The 19,629-nt window shown below is 36.9% G+C and overlaps 2 protein-coding genes across 2 annotated transcripts; one reads left to right on the forward strand and one right to left on the reverse strand.

Moving 5' to 3' along the window:
• The first annotated feature begins 2,532 nt into the window (after window positions 1-2,532).
• LOC103952420 (berberine bridge enzyme-like 8) lies at window positions 2,533-6,571 on the forward strand. The gene is made up of 3 exons (XM_048582839.1): window positions 2,533-2,850; window positions 3,606-3,978; window positions 4,677-6,571. Exon 3 carries the CDS (start codon window positions 4,829-4,831, stop codon window positions 6,545-6,547), a length of 1,719 nt encoding a protein of 572 aa, XP_048438796.1. The 5' UTR covers window positions 2,533-2,850; window positions 3,606-3,978; window positions 4,677-4,828; the 3' UTR covers window positions 6,548-6,571.
• Window positions 6,572-10,363: 3,792 nt separating this feature from the next.
• On the reverse strand, window positions 10,364-12,283 carry LOC103952339 (berberine bridge enzyme-like 17). The gene has a single exon (XM_009363908.3). The coding sequence runs from the start codon at window positions 12,243-12,245 to the stop codon at window positions 10,560-10,562; it is 1,686 nt and encodes a 561-aa protein (XP_009362183.2). The 5' UTR covers window positions 12,246-12,283; the 3' UTR covers window positions 10,364-10,559.
• Window positions 12,284-19,629: the final 7,346 nt, after the last annotated feature.

Consider the following 19,629-nt stretch of genomic DNA (forward strand, 5'->3'; position numbering starts at 1 on the left):
CATATTCATATATCATCTTCATCTAACCAAAGGGGCTAAACATATCCGTTTAATAATTTATTTGTTTTAAGCTTGTACTTTAAATTTATTAGTTAATTTAATTAAAATATCGTTATATGTTTTCAAATATAACCGTTGTATTTGAATAAATTATTGCAACACTGATACTTCTTTGGCTAAATAATGACCTAGTGGATTCCATGGAATTATAACATAGTTATCAGTTAGTGATGAGTTTTTCAATAAATCAGACCATTTTTTTACTTTTAAAACTTTAACCCTCTCTATTAGAGATTGCCTAAGTGACCTTTGGCTCCCTCCTTTTTTTTTTTTTTAACCCTTTCCATAGATTGAGCCTCGATTATTTGACTCCCAACTCAATGACGGAGCCAAGTACAAGGCTCCTTTGAGCTATGGTATGGGGAGGGTTTTGGTTCTTTAAGCTTAAAAATATTAAGGGAAATTTTATTTACACCCAATAATTCTCTTTTTACATCCAACTTGAAAATTTTGTCCGGCAAACTTACCTTTTTACCCTCAAATACAAAATTGACAAACTTAAAAATAAATAAAAAATAAAAAAAGAACACAAACGCATAAACCCTCCCAACCACCTACAATGGCAGTAATCGGACATGATTCCGATTGTCATTACAAAAATTGTCGTCGCCGACCTACTCTTTATCTCATCAATGTTCTTCGTGCTGGTCTCTATGGGACTAGATTTTGGTCCGACTACTATTTTCTTAAAAAATAATAATAATAATAATAATAATAATTTAAAAAAAGGGATAATGAGTGGCAAACCACGGTTATTAATTCCTTTCGGAGCTCAGGAAGACTTATAGAGGCATTTCAGCCCCCTCTGACCACAAGTCTGGCTTCCACACCAGTAGTAGATTTCGAACCCGAGACCTTTACACATTTTTTGTAGTTTCCTTAAAACTTAATGGACCAATTAAAAAATAAATAAAAAACTTGCAAATTGCAGCTCAAAAGACCGGTGTGATCCTGCAATTCGTGGAATAAGGATGCAGTCCCAAACTTGGACAAGTTAAAAAGCTATATATGCTTTCAAGGATGAAAAAGCTGGTAGTCATTTGAAATTGGATGAAGAAGGAATTGATGAGAGACCAAAATTTGAGAGAGAGAGAGAGAGAGAGAGAGATCTACATCAGAAGCCCTATATTTTTCTGACGAACCCAACTTAGCTCAGGCAACACGATCTCCCGATTTCGTTGAAGGCCACAACCCTCCTCCATTATCATTTTACCTTCGTCTCCACCCTCCGTTAATCCCTCTTTTCAATTTCCAGCAACCCACCCAATCACCAACTGGGGCTCTCAGGACCACTTCGACCCACTCATTCGCTAGTTGATAATATCATTCTACACCCATCTTTTCATTAGGTCTACATAAAATTTCCCAAATATTAATCATTTAGCTATTTTATAATTCTAATTGTAATATTCCACTTAGGGAATTAAAATTTTGAATATTAAGGCTGTTTTTTGAGGAAAAAAAAGAGCTAATAAATGTCAAATAAATTCATCACTTTAACCAATATTATAATTTAAAGGTAATAAGTTAAAACTTCCATACTACAAATGGTTTCTTATTTTATTCACTTGAAAGTTTTGAGGTTAGAAGCTTAGAAAACATAGTATGAATTCCTTGCTTCAATTGTTACTTTCAAGTTTACTATTATATAACTTTATGTAGGCAATAAAAGATTGAAAATTTGATTTCATAGTAATAATTTTAGCTTAACCCTCCCACGAAATAATTACTGGCTACGCCATTGTCCCAACTACGTTAATAATTTTGGAGGCAGATTCTCTGCCCTCCCACTTCTCGTACCCTCCCATGCCCTCCTGTTTGTGTGGTCACGGTTAACTTACGTCAACATTTTATATTACTATTCTTTTTTGTCTTATTATCTTTATAAAAAAAAACAATATAAAATGTTGACGTGACTTAACTGTGACCACACAAAACAAAAATGCACGAAAAATAAGAGGACAGAGAATCTGCCCTCCAATAATTTTATGCTTGTGGCCCCAAACCCTTTCCATAGATTGAACCTCAATTATTTGACTCCCAACTACTTTAATAATTTTAAGCTTGTGGCCCTAAACATTGAGGATATGTACCTCCACGTACTCCTCTCCATTGTGCATGAACAGGGGTTGACTGTTGAAAATTAAAATAGGGCAGATAACACCAAATCAGATTACTTTCGAAAATATACACAGAAAAATAAAATAAAATACTGATTAGCAGAGAGTAGTCTCTAAATTGTTTTCGAAATTGAGCGTGGACAATGTTTACCGATCAATCAGAGGACTTAATTTTTTAATTTGATGGAATATTGGGATTGAATTATTTACAAATAATTAACATTATATATTGTTTAGGGAATGGTTATTTAGCAATTAAGCATGATTTTATTTGATTTTGCATGACGCGGGCTTTGAGTTTTAAGCAACGTGTTTCACGGGCTTTGAGCTTTAAAGCAGCAGACCTCACTCAGTTCACTATCTTGAAGACTCTCCCAGACTCAGAGTGAATCTTCTCTCCTCAGTCCTCCCTCTCGTATCTCGATCCCTCTCTCCCAGAGTCCAGGCTGACTGTCATCCCTCTCGATTCTCTGTCTCTCTGTCAAACTCGAAGGGACAAACGACGAAGTCAGTCTCTCTCTCTCTCTCTCTCTCTCTCTCTGTTGAACTCGAGGGGAAGAACGATGGAGTCGAACAACTCGAAACCATGAACCAGTCATGTCCTCCATCTGACTCAGACCCATATTTGCAGAGAAGACGAGCTCTGCTCACGGAGCCTTTCAGCTTCAAGGTAATAATTTTAGCTTAACCCTCCCACGAAATAATTACTGGCTACGCCATTATCCCAACTACATTAATAATTTTGGAGGCAGATTCTCTGCTCTCCCACTTCCCGTGCCCTTCCATGCCCTCCTGTTTGTGTGGTCACGGTTAACTTACGTCAACATTTTATATTACTATTCTTTTTTGTCTTATTATCTTTATAAAAAAAAAAAAATATAAAATGTTGACGTGGCTTAACCGTGACCACACAAAATAAGAATTCACGAAAAATAAGAGGACAGAGAATCTGCCTCCAATAATTTTATGCTTGTGGCCCCAAACCCTTTCCATAGATTGAACCTCAATTATTTGACTCCCAACTACTTTAATAATTTTAAGCTTGTGGCCCTAAACATTGAGGATATGTACCTCCACGTACTCCTCTCCATTGTACATGAACAGGGGTTGACTGTTGAAAATTAAAATAGGGCAGATACAACACCAAATCAGATTACTTTCGAAAATATACACAGAAAATTAAAATAGGGCAGATACAACACCAAATCAGAAAAATAAAATAAAATACTCATTAGCAGAGAGTAGTCTCTAAATTGTTTTCGAAATTGAGCGTGGACAATGTTTACCGATCAATCAGAGGACTTAATTTTTTAATTTGATGGAATATTGGGATTGAATTATTTACAAATAATTAACATTATATATTGTTTAGAGAATGGTTATTTAGCAATTAAGCATGATTTTCTTTGATTTTGCATGACGCAGGCTTTGAGTTTTAAGCAACGTGTTTCACGAGCTTTGAGCTTTAAAGCAGACCTCACAGTTCACTATCTTGAAGACTCTCCCAGACTCAGACTGAATCTTCTCTCCTCAGTCCTCCCTCTCGTATCTCGATCCCTCTCTCCCAGAGTCCAGGCTGACTGTCATCCCTCTCGATTCTCAGTCTCTCTGTCAAACTCGAAGGGACAAACGACGAAGTCAGTCTCTCTCTCTCTCTCTCTCTCTCTCTGTCGAACTCGAGTGGACGAACGATGGAGTCGAACAACTCGAAACGATGAATCAGTCATGTCCTCCATCTGACTCAGACCCATATTTGCAGGGAAGCCGAGCTCTGCTGACGGTCCCTTTCAGTTTCAAGGTATTATGCTTTAGGGATTTTGTTGGTTTCTTGAATCTTGACCTCTGTTCTGTTACAATTTCAAATCTTTTGTTGAATTGAATTTGAATTTTCTGTTGGGTATTATTAAGATTATGTTTGGTTGATTAGTGGAACGTTTCATGCAAATTGGGTTTGAATCTTCTGTTGGCAATTTATGAAACATGTATTCTCCTCTCTGAGAACTGGGAGAAGGCTGCGATTCCTGCCTTGTACTGACTTACAGTGATAATTGGACCTGTGGAAAACAGGCCGAGTTAAGTCCAGTTCCAAATCTCAGAATTCATATACCCACCCCAGCCTGCCTCGTGCATTTTAAAACAGGTCCGGTGTGGTCTTTATAAATTTAGGCATGGACCGGTAGGAAAAACCAAGATGGACATTCATCCAAGACAGAGGAAAAGCAACAAGAAAATAAAGATACTTAAACTCTTAGTTTCCATCAAAATATGCCAAAGGAAAGCGCGCAAATCTGCACAGCCCTAGCTAGTTCCTTACCATGAAATCTAACCCTTCCACATGCCACTTATTTTCCTCCAAAATAACAAAAGCATGTCCAAACATATAATATTTTGCATATATGTGGATGTAGTTGCAAGTTATACCGCCATAGATGTAGATGTACCAATATTATCATAGAAATAAATAAATATTTATTTTTTGCTTTGAATTTTCTACAGGTCAAAAGGGGGAGGTGACTTGTGCATAATTCCTGCCTAATGTATTCTTAATTTGGAAATTGTCTCGCTCAAACCCATATCCTTTATAAAACCCACATTTAGAGATAGATCATATATGCATACAAACCAAGAACAATTTCCAATCAAAATATATGCTACAAATGGCAATTCCAAGGCTTCCCCATATCTTACAGCTTTCAGTTCTTGTGCTACTATCTATTTCATGGGCAGTTTCAGCTTCAGCTTCAGCTGATCATGAGACCTTTGTTGATTGCCTTCTAAACCATTCCCAACCCTCTCACCCAATTGCCCCAGCAATTCACACTTCCAACAATGCTTCCTACTCATCCATTTTGGAATCTTACATCCGAAACCTCCGATTCAACACATCTACAACCCAAAAACCCTTCCTCATCCTCACTGCATTGCATGAGTCCCACGTGCAAATATCCGTTGTTTGTGCCCAAATCCATAACTTCCAAATGAAGATTAGAAGTGGAGGCCATGATTTCGAGGGTTTATCATACGTGGCTGAATTTCCATTCTTCATCTTCGACATGTTTAATCTTCGATCCATCCATGTAGACATCAAATCCGAGACTGCATGGGCCCAGGCTGGGGCTACTCTTGGTGAACTTTACTATAGAATTGCTGAGAAAAGCAAAATCCATGGCTTTCCTGCTGGTGTTTGCCCTACAGTTGGTGTTGGAGGCCACTTCAGTGGCGGTGGATACGGTAATATGATGAGAAAGTACGGCTTGTCAGTTGACAACATAGTTGATGCACAACTTGTAAATGTGCACGGTAAACTTCTCGACCGAAAATCAATGGGAGAAGACCTTTTTTGGGCCATTACCGGAGGCGGAGGAGCCAGCTTTGGAGTTGTGATCGCGTACAAAATTAATCTTGTACGCGTTCCAGAAACAGTTACTGTTTTCAAGGTTCCGAGAACCCTGGAACAAAATGCAACGGACATTGTCTATCGTTGGCAATATATCGCGGATAAGCTTGACAATGACTTGTTCATCAGGCTTATCATGGATATTGTAAATGGTACTACTTCAAATAGTAGTGGAGAAAACAATAAGACTCTTAGAGCTTCATTTATTGCCATGTTTCTCGGAGACTCTGAGAGGCTTCTCTCAATCATGGACAAGAGCTTCCCTGAATTGGGTATGAAGCAATCTGATTGCAATGAAATGAGCTGGGCTCAATCTGTGCTTTTCTGGACGAGCTTCCCAACCGGGACAGCAACTGAAGCTTTGCTTTCAAGAACACCTCAAGTGCTTACACACTTCAAGAGGAAGTCAGACTATGTCAAAAAACCAATTCCAAAAGCTGGTTTGAAGTGGATTTTTCAGAAAATGATTGAGCTTGAGGCACCATTGTTGACCTTCAACCCCCACGGCGGGAAAATGAGTGAGATATCAGCATCGGCAACTCCATTTCCTCATAGAGCTGGGAATCTCTGGATGGTTCAGTATGCAACAAACTGGAACATACAAGGGACTGAGGCATCAGATCATTATATTGATCTGACAAGAAAGCTCTACATGTACATGACTCCTTTTGTTTCCAAGAATCCGAGGGAAGCCTTTTACAGCTACAAGGATCTTGACATTGGGACCAACCATAATGCTAATGGCATTGCAAGCTATTTGGAGGGGAGAGTTTTTGGCATTAAGTACTTCAGGCATAACTTTGATAGGTTGGTGAATGTGAAGACAAAGGTCGACCCTGGTAATTTCTTTAGGAATGAACAAAGTATCCCACCACTTCCATACAGTCATTATTTAGCTTCTTGTTGTGCATGTTTTTTTTCTCTTGCTTTGGGGTTAGTTATGTACATCTTTAATCAGCCAAAGAAATAAAAAGAAGAAAGATATTGCTCACAAGGTTGCAATTTGTTAGTACTTAATTATTACAAGTTTCAAGAAAAATCTCTCCAAAATTGACAAATTAGTAGGCTTTCTGGATTTCACTTTTCTAACTTCTTGTTAAAAAATTTACTTGTTCATTTAAAGACATTCCATCATTGAAAATTTAGTAGGGACTAATTGGCTTTTTCTAACTTGCTTTGATCAACATGTTGTACCATGTCTCACATTGGAATCTTGATTGAATTATACATACAACTTATATTGAACGATTCTATTACTGATTACATCGTGCCCCTTTGCATAAAATTTCACACATAGTGAATGGCACATGTGGTTAAGTTTGAGATAATAAAATTATCTTCGTATGCGTGGCCCACTAAAGAGTGGTCACACGTGAGAGGACATGTTAAAGCATGAGGGGAGGGGGGGCACAATGTCGTTGCGTGGGGATGCGATTCACCAAGCTGAGCCAAACAAAATTGTCTGCCCCCTCATAATAAATAATTCATAATAAAAATCATATTAATTTCTGAGCCTTCGGAGCATCAGCTTCGAACCGTAATCTGAACCCCCCCACTTTTCATGGTGTTGGAGTTGAGCTCCATGGCGGGTGGGTCTTCATCTTTGAGAATCTGGTTGGGGAGCCAAAATGCAAGGTCATCCAACGTATCAGCCATCTGGGTAGTCTTTGAAATAGCTGAGAAGAGCACAAAGAGAGTGAAGTGGAGAAAAAAGTAGAGAGAGAAAGTGGGGTTTGAGATATGGAGGTTTTGCTACTTGGTGAAGGTATAATAATGGCGAAGCCAGCTGGGTTTGATGGTCCTACAGAGAGACTTACAGGGACCCAGCATATATGGAGAAGCAGAGGTTAGTGAGAACGAGAGAACAGAGAATGCAGATATCTTTGGACGAAGATAGGCTTTATTGAAAGTTGAGAGGAAGCCCCTAATAAATGACATTAAAATATTAATAAAAGACATTTAATAAGGGATGTGGTATCCACACATTCTATTTTACTTCTCACACACCCCTTGATAATTTATGTCCGTTGATCTTCTTTGATTCATCCGATCTGACGGTCGAAAATTAAAAAAGTGTGTGAGAAGTAAAATGGGATGTGTGGATATCACACCACTTTAATAATTAGTAAAAAAAAATTGAAGCCACTGTCAAATTTGACAGCAAGCTCCTTTGCTCCCATTCCATGTCATGCTACATATGATTTGGCATTTCGGTTGTAAACAATTAGTGGCCGTTTTTTTTTTTTTCTTATTATAGCTTATGTTGAAAAATTGACATCTTCTTTGAAGATACTCTTAGAAGATTATATATGGATCATTTCTATCTTCTTCTTTCTCTTGATCGGGAGATAAATAGTATACATAGAGGAGTTTGGTTCAACTAAGGTGACACCGTGATCAATATCAATATCTAGTCTACAAGGAAATATATACGCATCTAAATTGGAATTTTTTTTTTTTTTTTTTTTTTTTTTTTTTGGTGAAAAAGAAAAATCCCAGTTGGTTGGTATGGCCTATGGGTCTTTTATTCCTAAAATTATGAAATCTCCATGTGCCAAAAAATTGAAAAGTTGTCAGCGATGCTGGAACTGTGGCCACTTACTCACTTGTTCCCCCTCCATCTCAACCCTTGCCATAGATTGAACCTCAATTATTTAACTCCCAACTCCTCTAATAATTTCAAGCTTGTGGCCCTAAACATTTAACTCTTAACTCTTAGGTGAACGGGTTCACCGTTCACGTGCTAAGCCACTAATACAATGTATATGCAGATTTTTTTGAAAATAATTTGTATTAATGGTTTAAAACGTCATAACGGTGATAAACTTGTTTTATGAAAGTTTCTCTCATCAATTATCTCATGTGAACCTCATTTTTTATCAGATTTTGTCAGTGGAGACCTCGCCATTCACATGTGTTGCTTTTATTTTTATATATTTATAGGTAAATTATACAAAACTACTTCAAGTATGGATTGAACCACAATCTCATACCTGAGGTTTTAAACATTGTAATGTTATACCTTATCTTACGAATTCATTTCTATGTCATACTTCCATTAAATTTTCTGTTAACTTTGATTGTTAAATGATGAGATAGCAAGTGCGGGACTCGCATACTCACCCAACTAAATTAAAAAATTGATTAAATATTAATAAATATAGAAAATTATGAAAGAAATTGTGGGACCCACCCCCCACCACCCACTTTTTCTCCGCTCCATCCTTCTCCGCCCCTTTTTCCCTCTTTCCGTTCCAGAAACCCTCCCCCACCATTTTTCCTCTGCAATTCTCCCCCGCAGCCCCATCAACAAAACCCACCGCCATTGTCTCTTCCTGGTACTCGGGGAAACTCTCTTCCTCACGCACTCACTCATTTATTCTCTTCCACTCCTGCAACTCCCAATTCACTGACTACCATTCCCGTCTTCGCCACTCTCTCTTCCCCTTTCGAAAACCTGCCTCTGGCCCAATATGGGCCCAACGGCTCTACTCGGAAGCCTATTAGACTCTGGTGGGGAATGTACCAGTCGCCGGTGACAAATGCGTTGTGGGAAGCGAGGTCGAAGATCTTCGAGAATCGAGAGGTTCTTTATGGACCCGCCCAAAGACGCGCCGCCGCAGAGTGAGTTGCTGAAGAAAACGCCGTCACATAACAGGACGAAGATTCTCTACAATGCATTTGTTGGTGTTTCGAAAACGTCGTTGAAGGCGAGGAGGGAACCTCGGCAAACTCGAGTTGGTGTTGCGGGAAATTCCTCTGATTCGGGCCGGGTTGGGTCGTTTGTTGTACCTTCTGCATGCTCAAGTCTGCAAACTCCAGTTGGTGTTGCAGATTCGGCAGATCAGACCTGAAATCGAACCCAAAAAACGGTTCGCCTCGAGCCAGGTGCACGGGTCAACGGAGGTGGAGTTCCAGGTGGTGATCTTGTTGGATGGTTAGACATGGCTTTGTCAAGTGAGAAACAAAGCTAGGTGGTGCGCTGAGGTTCGGCCATGGCTGCCTTTTTTTCAAGTAACAGTCAATTGAGAAAATTTAACAGAAGTTTGACCTTGTAACAAATTTATAAGTTAATGAATGATATTGCAATGTTTAAAACATGACGTATGAAATTGTAGTTCGATTAATAGTTGAGATAATTTTGTGTAATTTATCCTATATTTATTTATGAAAAATGTTATTGGCACTTTAAAAATCTTATTCTACACTCTTAGCAAATTGTATTTTTCTTTTTAAATATAAAAAGTTTGAGAGTGTAAAGTGAGAATTTTAAGGTGACAATACAATTCCCTTATTTATTTATTAATTTTACCATTATTTTCCAACAGTTGTGATTTAAACCATATAACATGAACTACAATTCCAACTGTGATTAGCACCTGATTAAAATATCGTATAAAAGTGTTTGAACCTCAAATTTAGGTTTATATTATATGGATATTCGCATTGAAGGCAATATTTCTTTATGATCCTAAGAGTGGCGGTGAAGACCATGTCATCTATTGGAGATACTCTAACAAAATTATTTTGTTAGATAGACTATCAAACTCATCCGTTTAAAAAAAAGGAAAAGACCAATGCTAAACAATCATGGAATCCATTTTAGGAAAACTAACGAAAAGTTCAAAAAAACTTCCCTTTTAATGAAAAGTCATTTTTAAAGGTATAGTGAATAATACCAAGGAAATGTATAAATATGATTTTTATTAAAAGTAAACAATACCGAGAGTGTTTTGTTAAACCTCTCTTTTTACTTTTTCTTGAGACAAAACGAGGTCTCCAAGTCAAAGTAGACCATGCCCCAATAGGCTACAGAATTTAGGTAAATTAAGCAAATCCACCCCCAGCTAATTGTACACCAGGGGCTTCCTTTACAATACATCGAATCAATAATATTACAAACATCAATGTAATTATCGAGCACGACGTGACATACCATACTGCATGTAATTCATTGTCAAACCTTCTGTTCTGTCTCGTAGCTAAATCGGTGGGATACTTTGTTCATGCTTGAAAAAATTATGAGGATCAACCATGGTTTTCACACGTACCAGTCTATCAAAATTACCTTTAAAATACTTGCTTCCATAAGTCTTCGCAATCCGAAAGTTAGTCTGATTATCCAGATTAGCCCCAATTTCTAGATCCCGGTAGTTTTGGAAGGCCTCTCTTGGGTTCTTGGAGACATATGGAGTCATCAGGTCAAAAAACTTTCTTGACAATTGAAGGTACTTGCTGGCTGCCTTAACACCTTCCTCTACCCATACCGCATAGTATTGAATCAAAAATAGATTTCCAGCTCTGTGAGGGGACGGAGTAGCCGACTCAGAAATCTCGCCCATTCTTCCACCGTACGGGTTCCAGTCCATCCAAAAATTGTCTATCTTAATCATCTCCTTCCATAAGGATTCTATAACTCGTTTCGGAATCGGTTTCTTCACATAGTCAGACCTGGCTTTGAAGAAGCTTGGTTGTCCATTTGTCCTGTTGAGAAGAACAGTTATCGGAGTTCCAAATGGGTAATCAGCAAAGAACACTTTGTTTTCAATCCAGCTCATTTCGAAACAATCTCTTCGTTGCAAACCTAATTCGGGCAAGCGCTCCTTTACCAACGGAAGAAGCTTGTTAGTACGTCCCAAAAAAAGACCAATGAATGATACTTTCACAGTCTTCTTTCCCCCGGTGCTGTTCACTTGTAGTGGCCTTACTCTGATGAAGAGGTCTTTAGGCAGCTGGGGTGCTACGTATTGCCACTTATAAACGACATCTGTAGCCCCTTTCTCTAAGGTTATTGAGACGTTGAACACAGTCACTTTAGCTGGAACCGAAACCAACTTGAGCTTCCACGAAAGAATGACCCCGAAACTAGCTCCACCGCCTCCTCTAATAGCCCAGAAAAGATCTTCTCCCATTGATTTTCTATCAAGGACTCTACCATCTGCAAGAACTATCTTAGCATCGATAATATTATCGATGCTAAGGCCATATTTACGCATCAAAGGGCCATACCCGCCGCCACCAAAGTGACCACCAGCACCAACCGTTGGACCAACCCCAGCAGGAAACCCTAGAACGTTGCTTTTCTCAGCAATTTTGTAATAAATTTGGCCAAGGGTAGCCCCGGACTGAACCCAAGCGGTCTCCTCCGCAACATTAACATTAACGGATTGGAGTTGAAACATGTCAAGAATGATAAAGGGTACATGAGACACGTACGACAGACCCTCGTAATCATGGCCACCACTTCGGATTCTGATTTGCAATCCTTGCTGTTTTGCACATAGAACAGTTGCTTGAACATCGAACTCGTGCTTGGCTGCTACAATGGCCAAAGGTTTTGGAGTTGTGGATGTAGAAAATCTGCGGTTTTTAATACGGTCCGACAGAACAGATTGAAAAGAGGTGTTTTGAGGGGTGTAAATGGCTGCATGGATTGAGCTGGTAGACTGAGATTGTTTAGAAAGGCATTGCAGAAAGTCATCAATATTGACAAGTGGATCTGAAGTTGCCCATGAAACTGTGACGACTGAAAGGATTGAGAGAATGGCGAGTTGAAATGGAGAGCTTGGGAACTTCATTATTGTTGATTTCTGGCAGTGTGACAAAACACACGACTTTGGAGTATTATAAAGAAGCCAATGCACCAAACTTTGACTCCGTTTGTGCATGGTAATTAAAATATCAATCAAATTTCATTGAGCAAAGGAGTTGATGTGTGGCGGAGAATTCAGGTTTATCTGTTACTTGTTTGGTGTGAGAATCTGACTTTTAATCAAATAATACAGGAGGGTGCGGCCAATTTGGCCACAAATTATTTTTCTACACAAACACAAAGAATATGGTCCCGTCCATATATAATTATATATGGTCGACCCACCCACAAAATAAAAGCGTACGGTCCCCGCCAAAATAACATTTTCTCTTTTTTTAATCTATATGTATCTTGAGAGTTGTGATCATATATAGTTAATAAGATTATAAACTAGTACAAGATGAACTTCGTTTTTTTTATTATTTTATTTTTTATTTATCTGAGTATCGTAACAGAGGGCCGTGAAATTATTGTTCTTTTCTTTTTAGTTTTGTAGTTTGGTAAAATATGGGATTGAATTATGTTTTATGAAGAGAAGAATCATAAATAGAAAAGCGTCTAGGGCAATCAGTAAAGGATATAGGTCCAGTTGAAGAGCTTGTTGGGCACAAGCAGGAAAAGAGTCGAGCCGAATACAATTCGAGGATTTGTGATGGCCTAAATTAGCTAAGGCATCAGCGGAAAATTGGTTTCTCTAAATGCTTGGACATTTAGGTTGAATCGCCCTCAATTTAACAAATTCATCTCCACCAGTTCCAAAAGAGAAGGGCAATTGGATCAAGGGCAGCAGCCCGTTGGACTGCCCTTGCAATAATTGCTGTGCCTTGAGCCCGCAGCTGAGCCATGATGCCTTGAGCCACCGGTTCCAACGGTCTTCTCATTTGGACAGTCAAATTTTCAACATTAATTTTTTTTTTTTAAAGTACACGTTGTGCCACATGGCACAATCTTGTTCATCTAATTTAAAATAACTTTGAAAATCAACGGTCAGTATTAATTCAAGGGTAAAAAAATACAAAATATTTTAACAACACACTTAAAATTAATCATACTTAACAAACTTACAAAATTCAACCATATTCTTCATTCGCTTTTATTTTTAATTAATTATGCTTGTTTGTAATCCTTTTTTTTTTTTTTTTTTTGACCAATCGATCTACACTAAGAGGGAGAGAGATGGGCTTAACCTCATAATGGGCTAGCAATAATATGGTTCAAATTCGTCTTTAGTGAAAATCGAACCTAAGGCCTTTCACTTACTAAGTACACCCTTGTAAGGCATACAATATATATATATATATATATATATATGTGAATAGTAATCGTCATTATCCTTGCTCTTCCTCTTCTCTTCTCAAACGGTGGAACTTGCACAAATACAATTACTATTCAGAGTGAATGGTAAAAGTAATTTCACTGCCTTTGCCCTTGCCTTATCCTTATCTATCTAAAACGGATGAACTTGTTCTAAAGACGTGGCTAGTTAATGGAGATTTCAGAAAATAAACTAACTAAACACAAAATTTCATTGCAAATAGTTTTAATCCTCCAAGGGATCTTATGCTTCCCGATTAAGCAGTTGATGAGCACAAGTGTTCTACGAGCAGCCGCTTCCGCCACAAGAGTGCCTGTTTTACATGTCCAATGGTTTTTCGGCCCAGGCAATAAAGCAAGCAGCCGCCGAAATAACATGGATGTTCATTTTTGGGGAATTGTTATTTACCAATCAAAGATGATCTTGTTTGCTTTCCCGTCACGTCTTGTAGTGCTAAAGTAGGTGTCTTCTTTTCTTTTGCTTTTAAACGACTCTGGGAATGAGTACAAATATTTATTTTAATGAAAATAATATTTTTGCTCGACTAAGTTCCTTTTGATATTATTACTTAGAACAATTTTTTGTTTTTTATTTTATTAGAACTCAAAAATTTTAAACTATTTTCATTAGTTTTCTTATTTTTTTAAGATTTTAATTTTGTACTTATTGTGGGATTTGTGATACTTTCACAAACTTTGTATGACTTTGCTGTGTTCTAAAGTGATCTCTGTGGGAGAGTATTCTTAAGTGTAACTTTGGTATAGACATGTTGTGTTACACCTATTTTTGGTGAATTTGTAATTACCCAAAATTTACTAGTATTCGTAAGTGTGATTTTGGTACAAATATGTTGCGTTACCCCTATTTTTGGCAAATTTGGCATTACCCAAAATTTACTCATAGGCATTGTCTTTTAGACAATGCCCATCCCACTTCACAATCGAGACTTTGGTTTTTCACTCTTAGATTTCAGTATTTACAAATTTGAGTAAGTGCCGCCGATGCATTCTCATTTTTATACTTTAGCATTTATAAATTTGACACCTAAACTATTAACACCATCAAAATTTGTTTTTTCGGACGGTGACAATGCAATTTGGTGGCTGAATTAGGCTTTTATCTATTTGTTGGTTGTGTATGCGTAATTCTGTTTAGGTCATGTTAAGGTGTTGGAATTCGTTTTAAAGGTTGTGTTGAAACTGGTCATAGAAAAGTTATACTCATTTTTTAACCCATGTTTGTTCTTCATTGTAATGTTTATTAATTGTCATTTGGTGGAGTGTGGAGATACGTTTTGTTTTTTCAATTTATGTTGCTTAGTCGTTCCCTAATCTTGTCACATATTTTATATTTAAAAAAAAAAAATATATATCTCACTATTACTTGAATATTCACAGATTTCTTCTAACATGGTCTAATATTATTCATTTAGTCCAAATATTTGACTTTCTTTTTCTTGGGTAGAGTTTGTCTGTCTGCACTTGGTTGGGTTTTACAGATGCATTCGCTCTCATGGCAGCAAAGGTGGTACTTATCTGCATAGCTACATGTTTTATAGTTGGTTGGAACTGGAGAAAAACTAACGGATATCAACGAGTACACATGAAGGACGTCCATAATTAATATGCGTAGTCATAACACGTGATCATTTTGACGACTGCTTTGATTGCCTGGTTCTTTGGTTGGTTGGCTAATTGAAGACAAAATCTTTAGATGGTTTTTTCTTTGTCAAGCAAATCTTTTGGAAAGTCGCACTTTTCTTGTTAGCTAATCAAAGATATAAATTTTGTTAGGCGACAGTACCTCTGAAAGAAGTAACATAAAAATTTAGTTTCGTTAAGATAAAATTGATTACATCATTATATTTTGTTATATAAAAATCCATGCATACTGTTATTATCCGTGACACCATTATTTTCACACAACTTTTGACACGCGATTTTTATAAGATATACTCCTTAATGTATTTCAATAATCTGAGTCATCTATCTTTTAGGTCTTCCTTCAAAATCATGTCTACCAAAAACATCCAAATATGAATCCATGCCATTGGATTAAGGGTTTATGTTTCTTTGTTGAACTATATTCGTCTATTTTCTTCAATACAAATGAATGTCTTAATGATTTTGAATTTGTATAATTGTTTGCAAAGATGATCTATGAATGGCTTTTTAAAAATAAACGGTTTAGATCGTTAAAATACTTTACAAAATATATGTAAAAAATAATGTAAAAAACATAATGTCACGAATTTGTATATAGGATTACAAGGTTGACTGACTCTTTTAAAAAACTTTAAACCAGTAGGTTTGCTGGGACTTAATAATTGGTGTTATATTTATATATTATCGCTCAATTAATGATTGATACATTTGGTTGCGTGCACTCCATCTGTATTTTCATTGGATCATCTTTGTAAAGATTTCGGAAATCCGTCAATCATGTTCGTTTATCGTACATCGTGAGGTTATAAATTATTTTAAATATTTTTATTTAAAATTAAATACGAACAATACTTAACAAAAACTGACCGCATAATGTACGATGAATGGAACTCCAGGATCTTCACCAAAAGGATCAGGAGAGGATCCTGTTGGGCGTACACTACCATGGCCATTATTGAGTATGAATTCAGATATAAGGGCTTGGACGTATAACTCACATATATCATCACACGTGAATTATATTAGTGGATATAATTATGGGAGAACATGCATGTGATGGATACATAGATGACGTACGTATTCCAAACCATCTAAAATAAGTAACTCAAATCCTTGCACATCAAGAAAAACCCAAATGGGAAACCAATAACGTGTCAAAACCAAAAGCAACTAGGAACACAATAATTTCTCGAGGATAATGTTAGGAAGATAATTTTTAAACTGAATTTACAAACCAAATAATATGTCATCGATAGAAAAATAAGCACGTTAATCAATACTTAAGTAATAACTCAATTATCAACATCCACATTATTCGGTTTACAAAATTTAGTTTAAAAATTCAATCTCTCAAGATTACCCCTTTCTCAGACTTTCATGAATTGAGCTAGACTCAACCAGACTTTGATATATACACACATATACATATGTATAACTTGGTCTCATTACGCGTGTGGAAAGGAAACCACTTACAAAGGAGACCACTAATATGTCTTTTGAATACAATGATATTCGAAGTTATTTTGACAATGTTACGTAAATGACTAGATGTGGGAACGAGAATGACCGAACGTCCCGACTCCACAAAGATAAGTAACTCAAATCCTTGCACATCAAGAAAAACCTAGATTGGAATGCAATAATGTGTCCAGAACGGAAAGAAACAAGGAAGCATAATATTTCTCAAAATATTGATCAAATGAGCCGGACTCAACCTAACATGTTTCTTGAAAGTATAGTGGATTGCTATTTGGCTAGCAAAAGATTGAAAGGGAGTTGCTACAAGACACATTTGTGTACATTATACACATCACATAATTTGCAAATCTGATCTAAAAAATTGGTTTACCTAGTATTACTCTTTGATAATATTTGTTCTCATTACTTGTGTGTAAAGGGAACTGCTAATTTGTTTTTTGGATACAATGAAACCGAATTATTTCTATTCTTTAACAATATTATGCACTACTGAACTAACAGAGTTATAGAGACAAGGGTAATCATGAAGATAGAAGATAATGAATTAAAGCAGTATTCTTCCTTATATATAGAGGATTAAGTGTTATTTTCCTTCATTATTAGAGGTAGTAGTTTTATTTGTATATGTTAATTTTCGCCTTTAAATTCCAGGAGGAGCGAATAAGATATTTGTCCCTAAAAGTGTTGTGGCTGTTACTATATCTGCACCTAATGATAGCAATTTTCGCCCCTATTGCTTTTCCTGCCATGCTGACAGTTAAAACAATATAGTCATACAATTAAGCCCCTATTGTAGTTAACTATTATAATCATTTAAATTTAATTCCCTCGTGAATCAGATTAAGGAACAATTACACAAACATCCAAATTATAAGACCATATTTTGGAGAAGGACAAAAAAATTTTATTGATCTTAAAGGGGGACAAAACTTATCCATGTGGCATGATGTCACAACTGATTGGTTTTTTCAATTGTTTTTGCATTTATAATTTTACCCTTGTATAATTAAGAGATGAGTCTCTATAGCAGGAGTTCTTTCTCTCTCCTCCCTTGTCTTCTTCGTGATTTTCTCTCTCCCTGTTCCTTTTCTTCTTACCCCTCTCTCTCTCTCTCTCTCTCTCTCCCCACCCCTCCTTCCTTTCTCTCCCTCTTTCTCACTCTCCTTGTCCTTCCTTATTCTTCTCTCTTATTTCTTCCTCCCTGCTCTTCTTCTTCTTGTTCCTGTTATTCCTTAGACTCAAAAGTGGTTTCTTTTCTAAGAACGATTAGGATTTCTTTTTCTTTTTCTCTTTTATTCTCTTTTTTTTTTTTTTTTTTTTTAATATTTGATTTTGAAGTTTTGATTGATTTGGATGCATGAATTTTTAAAACTAATCTTGTAGAAACGTTGAAATTTTGAAACTGATCATGCATGAGTACTAAAAAATTCGAAACTAATCTTGTGAAAGTGCTGAAATTTTGAAACTAATGTTGTAGAAGTGTGACATCCCACATCGCTCAGGGGAGTGATCCTTATATGTATATTCTCATCCCTACCTAGCACGAGGCCTTTTGGGAGCTCACTGGCTTCGGGTTCCGTAGGAATTCCGAAGTTAAGCGAGAAGAGGGCTTGAGCAATCCTATGATGGGTGACCCACTGGGAAGTTGCTCGTGAGTTCCCAAAAATAAAACCGTGAGGGAATGGTAAGCCCAAAGGGGACAATATCGTGCTACGGTGGTGGAGTCGAGTCGGGGAAGTGATCCGCCCCGGGTCGGGATGCGACAATTTGGTATCAGAGCCTAACCCTGGTCGCGTGTGTGCCGACGAGGACGTCGGGCCCCTAAGGGGGGTGGATTGTGACATCCCACATCACCCAGGGGAGTGATCCTTATATGTATATTCCTATCCCTACCTAGCATGAGGCCTTTTGGGAGCTCACTGGCTTCGGGTTCCGTAGGAACTCCGAAGTTAAGCGAGAAGAGGGCTAGAACAATCCCATGATGGATGATCCACTGGGAAGTTGCTCGTGAGTTCCCAAAAATAAAACCGTGAGGGAATGGTAAGCCCAAAGCGGACAATATCGTGCTACGATGGTGGAGTCGGGTCCGGGAAGTGATCCGCCCCGGGCCGGGATGCGACAAGAAGTGCTAAAATTTTTGAAAGTGATATTGCACAAATACTGAAAATTTATAACTATCTTAAAGAAGTGCTGGAATTTTGAAACAATAAGTGCTAAAAACTTTGAAACTGATATTACGGAAGTATTGAAATTTTGAAACTGATCTTGTAAAAGTTCAGAAAATTTTGAAACTGATTTTGCAAAAATGAAGAAAATTTTGCAATTGATCGTGCAGAAGTGTTGGACTTTAAAACTGATCATGCATAAGTAATAAAAGTTTTGAAACAATTTTTTTTAATCAAGGTAAATTTTTTGAAACTAATGCACGTAGTACAAAGCTTGGAAGAAAAAGAACACAGCCATACTACTAAAAATGTATGAGAAATTCAATGTCAAATTGTAGTCTGACCTATCTATACTCTATAACTATTAAGATTTCACAAATCACAAAAGGAACACTAAACACCTGCATAACCTGGCAAGTATTCAGTTTGATCACAAATCATAATGGTATTTTCACAAACTTAACCATTTGTACAACTTGACATGTGTTGAATTTTATTACAAAAAGTATTATGCAATTAAGAGTGAAACCATTCAATATGAATTGCAATTTATTCTATCAAGTTTTCGATGTGGAATTACAGTCTTCAACAAAAACTGGTATATTTGTGACATGTCGTTCCCTTTATTTTGAAAAAGTTCAAAATACTTTTTATTTTATTTTAAGAAAAGTATGATATTTCATTCATTGATAAAGGCCTTTACAAATATTTATCATGAAGAACTCGGCCCCAAAAGAGTCCTTGCAAACTAGATATAAAAATATTACAATAAAGCATCACTAATCGGAAAGTAATGATTAGACTTCAAGCACTCGTCTGAACTCATCGAAAACCTCA

The sequence above is a fragment of a genome, unplaced genomic scaffold (assembly GCF_019419815.1).
Source record: "Pyrus x bretschneideri cultivar Hongxiangsu unplaced genomic scaffold, Pyrus_bretschneideri_v1 Contig19, whole genome shotgun sequence".
Taxonomy (NCBI): domain Eukaryota; kingdom Viridiplantae; phylum Streptophyta; class Magnoliopsida; order Rosales; family Rosaceae; genus Pyrus; species Pyrus x bretschneideri.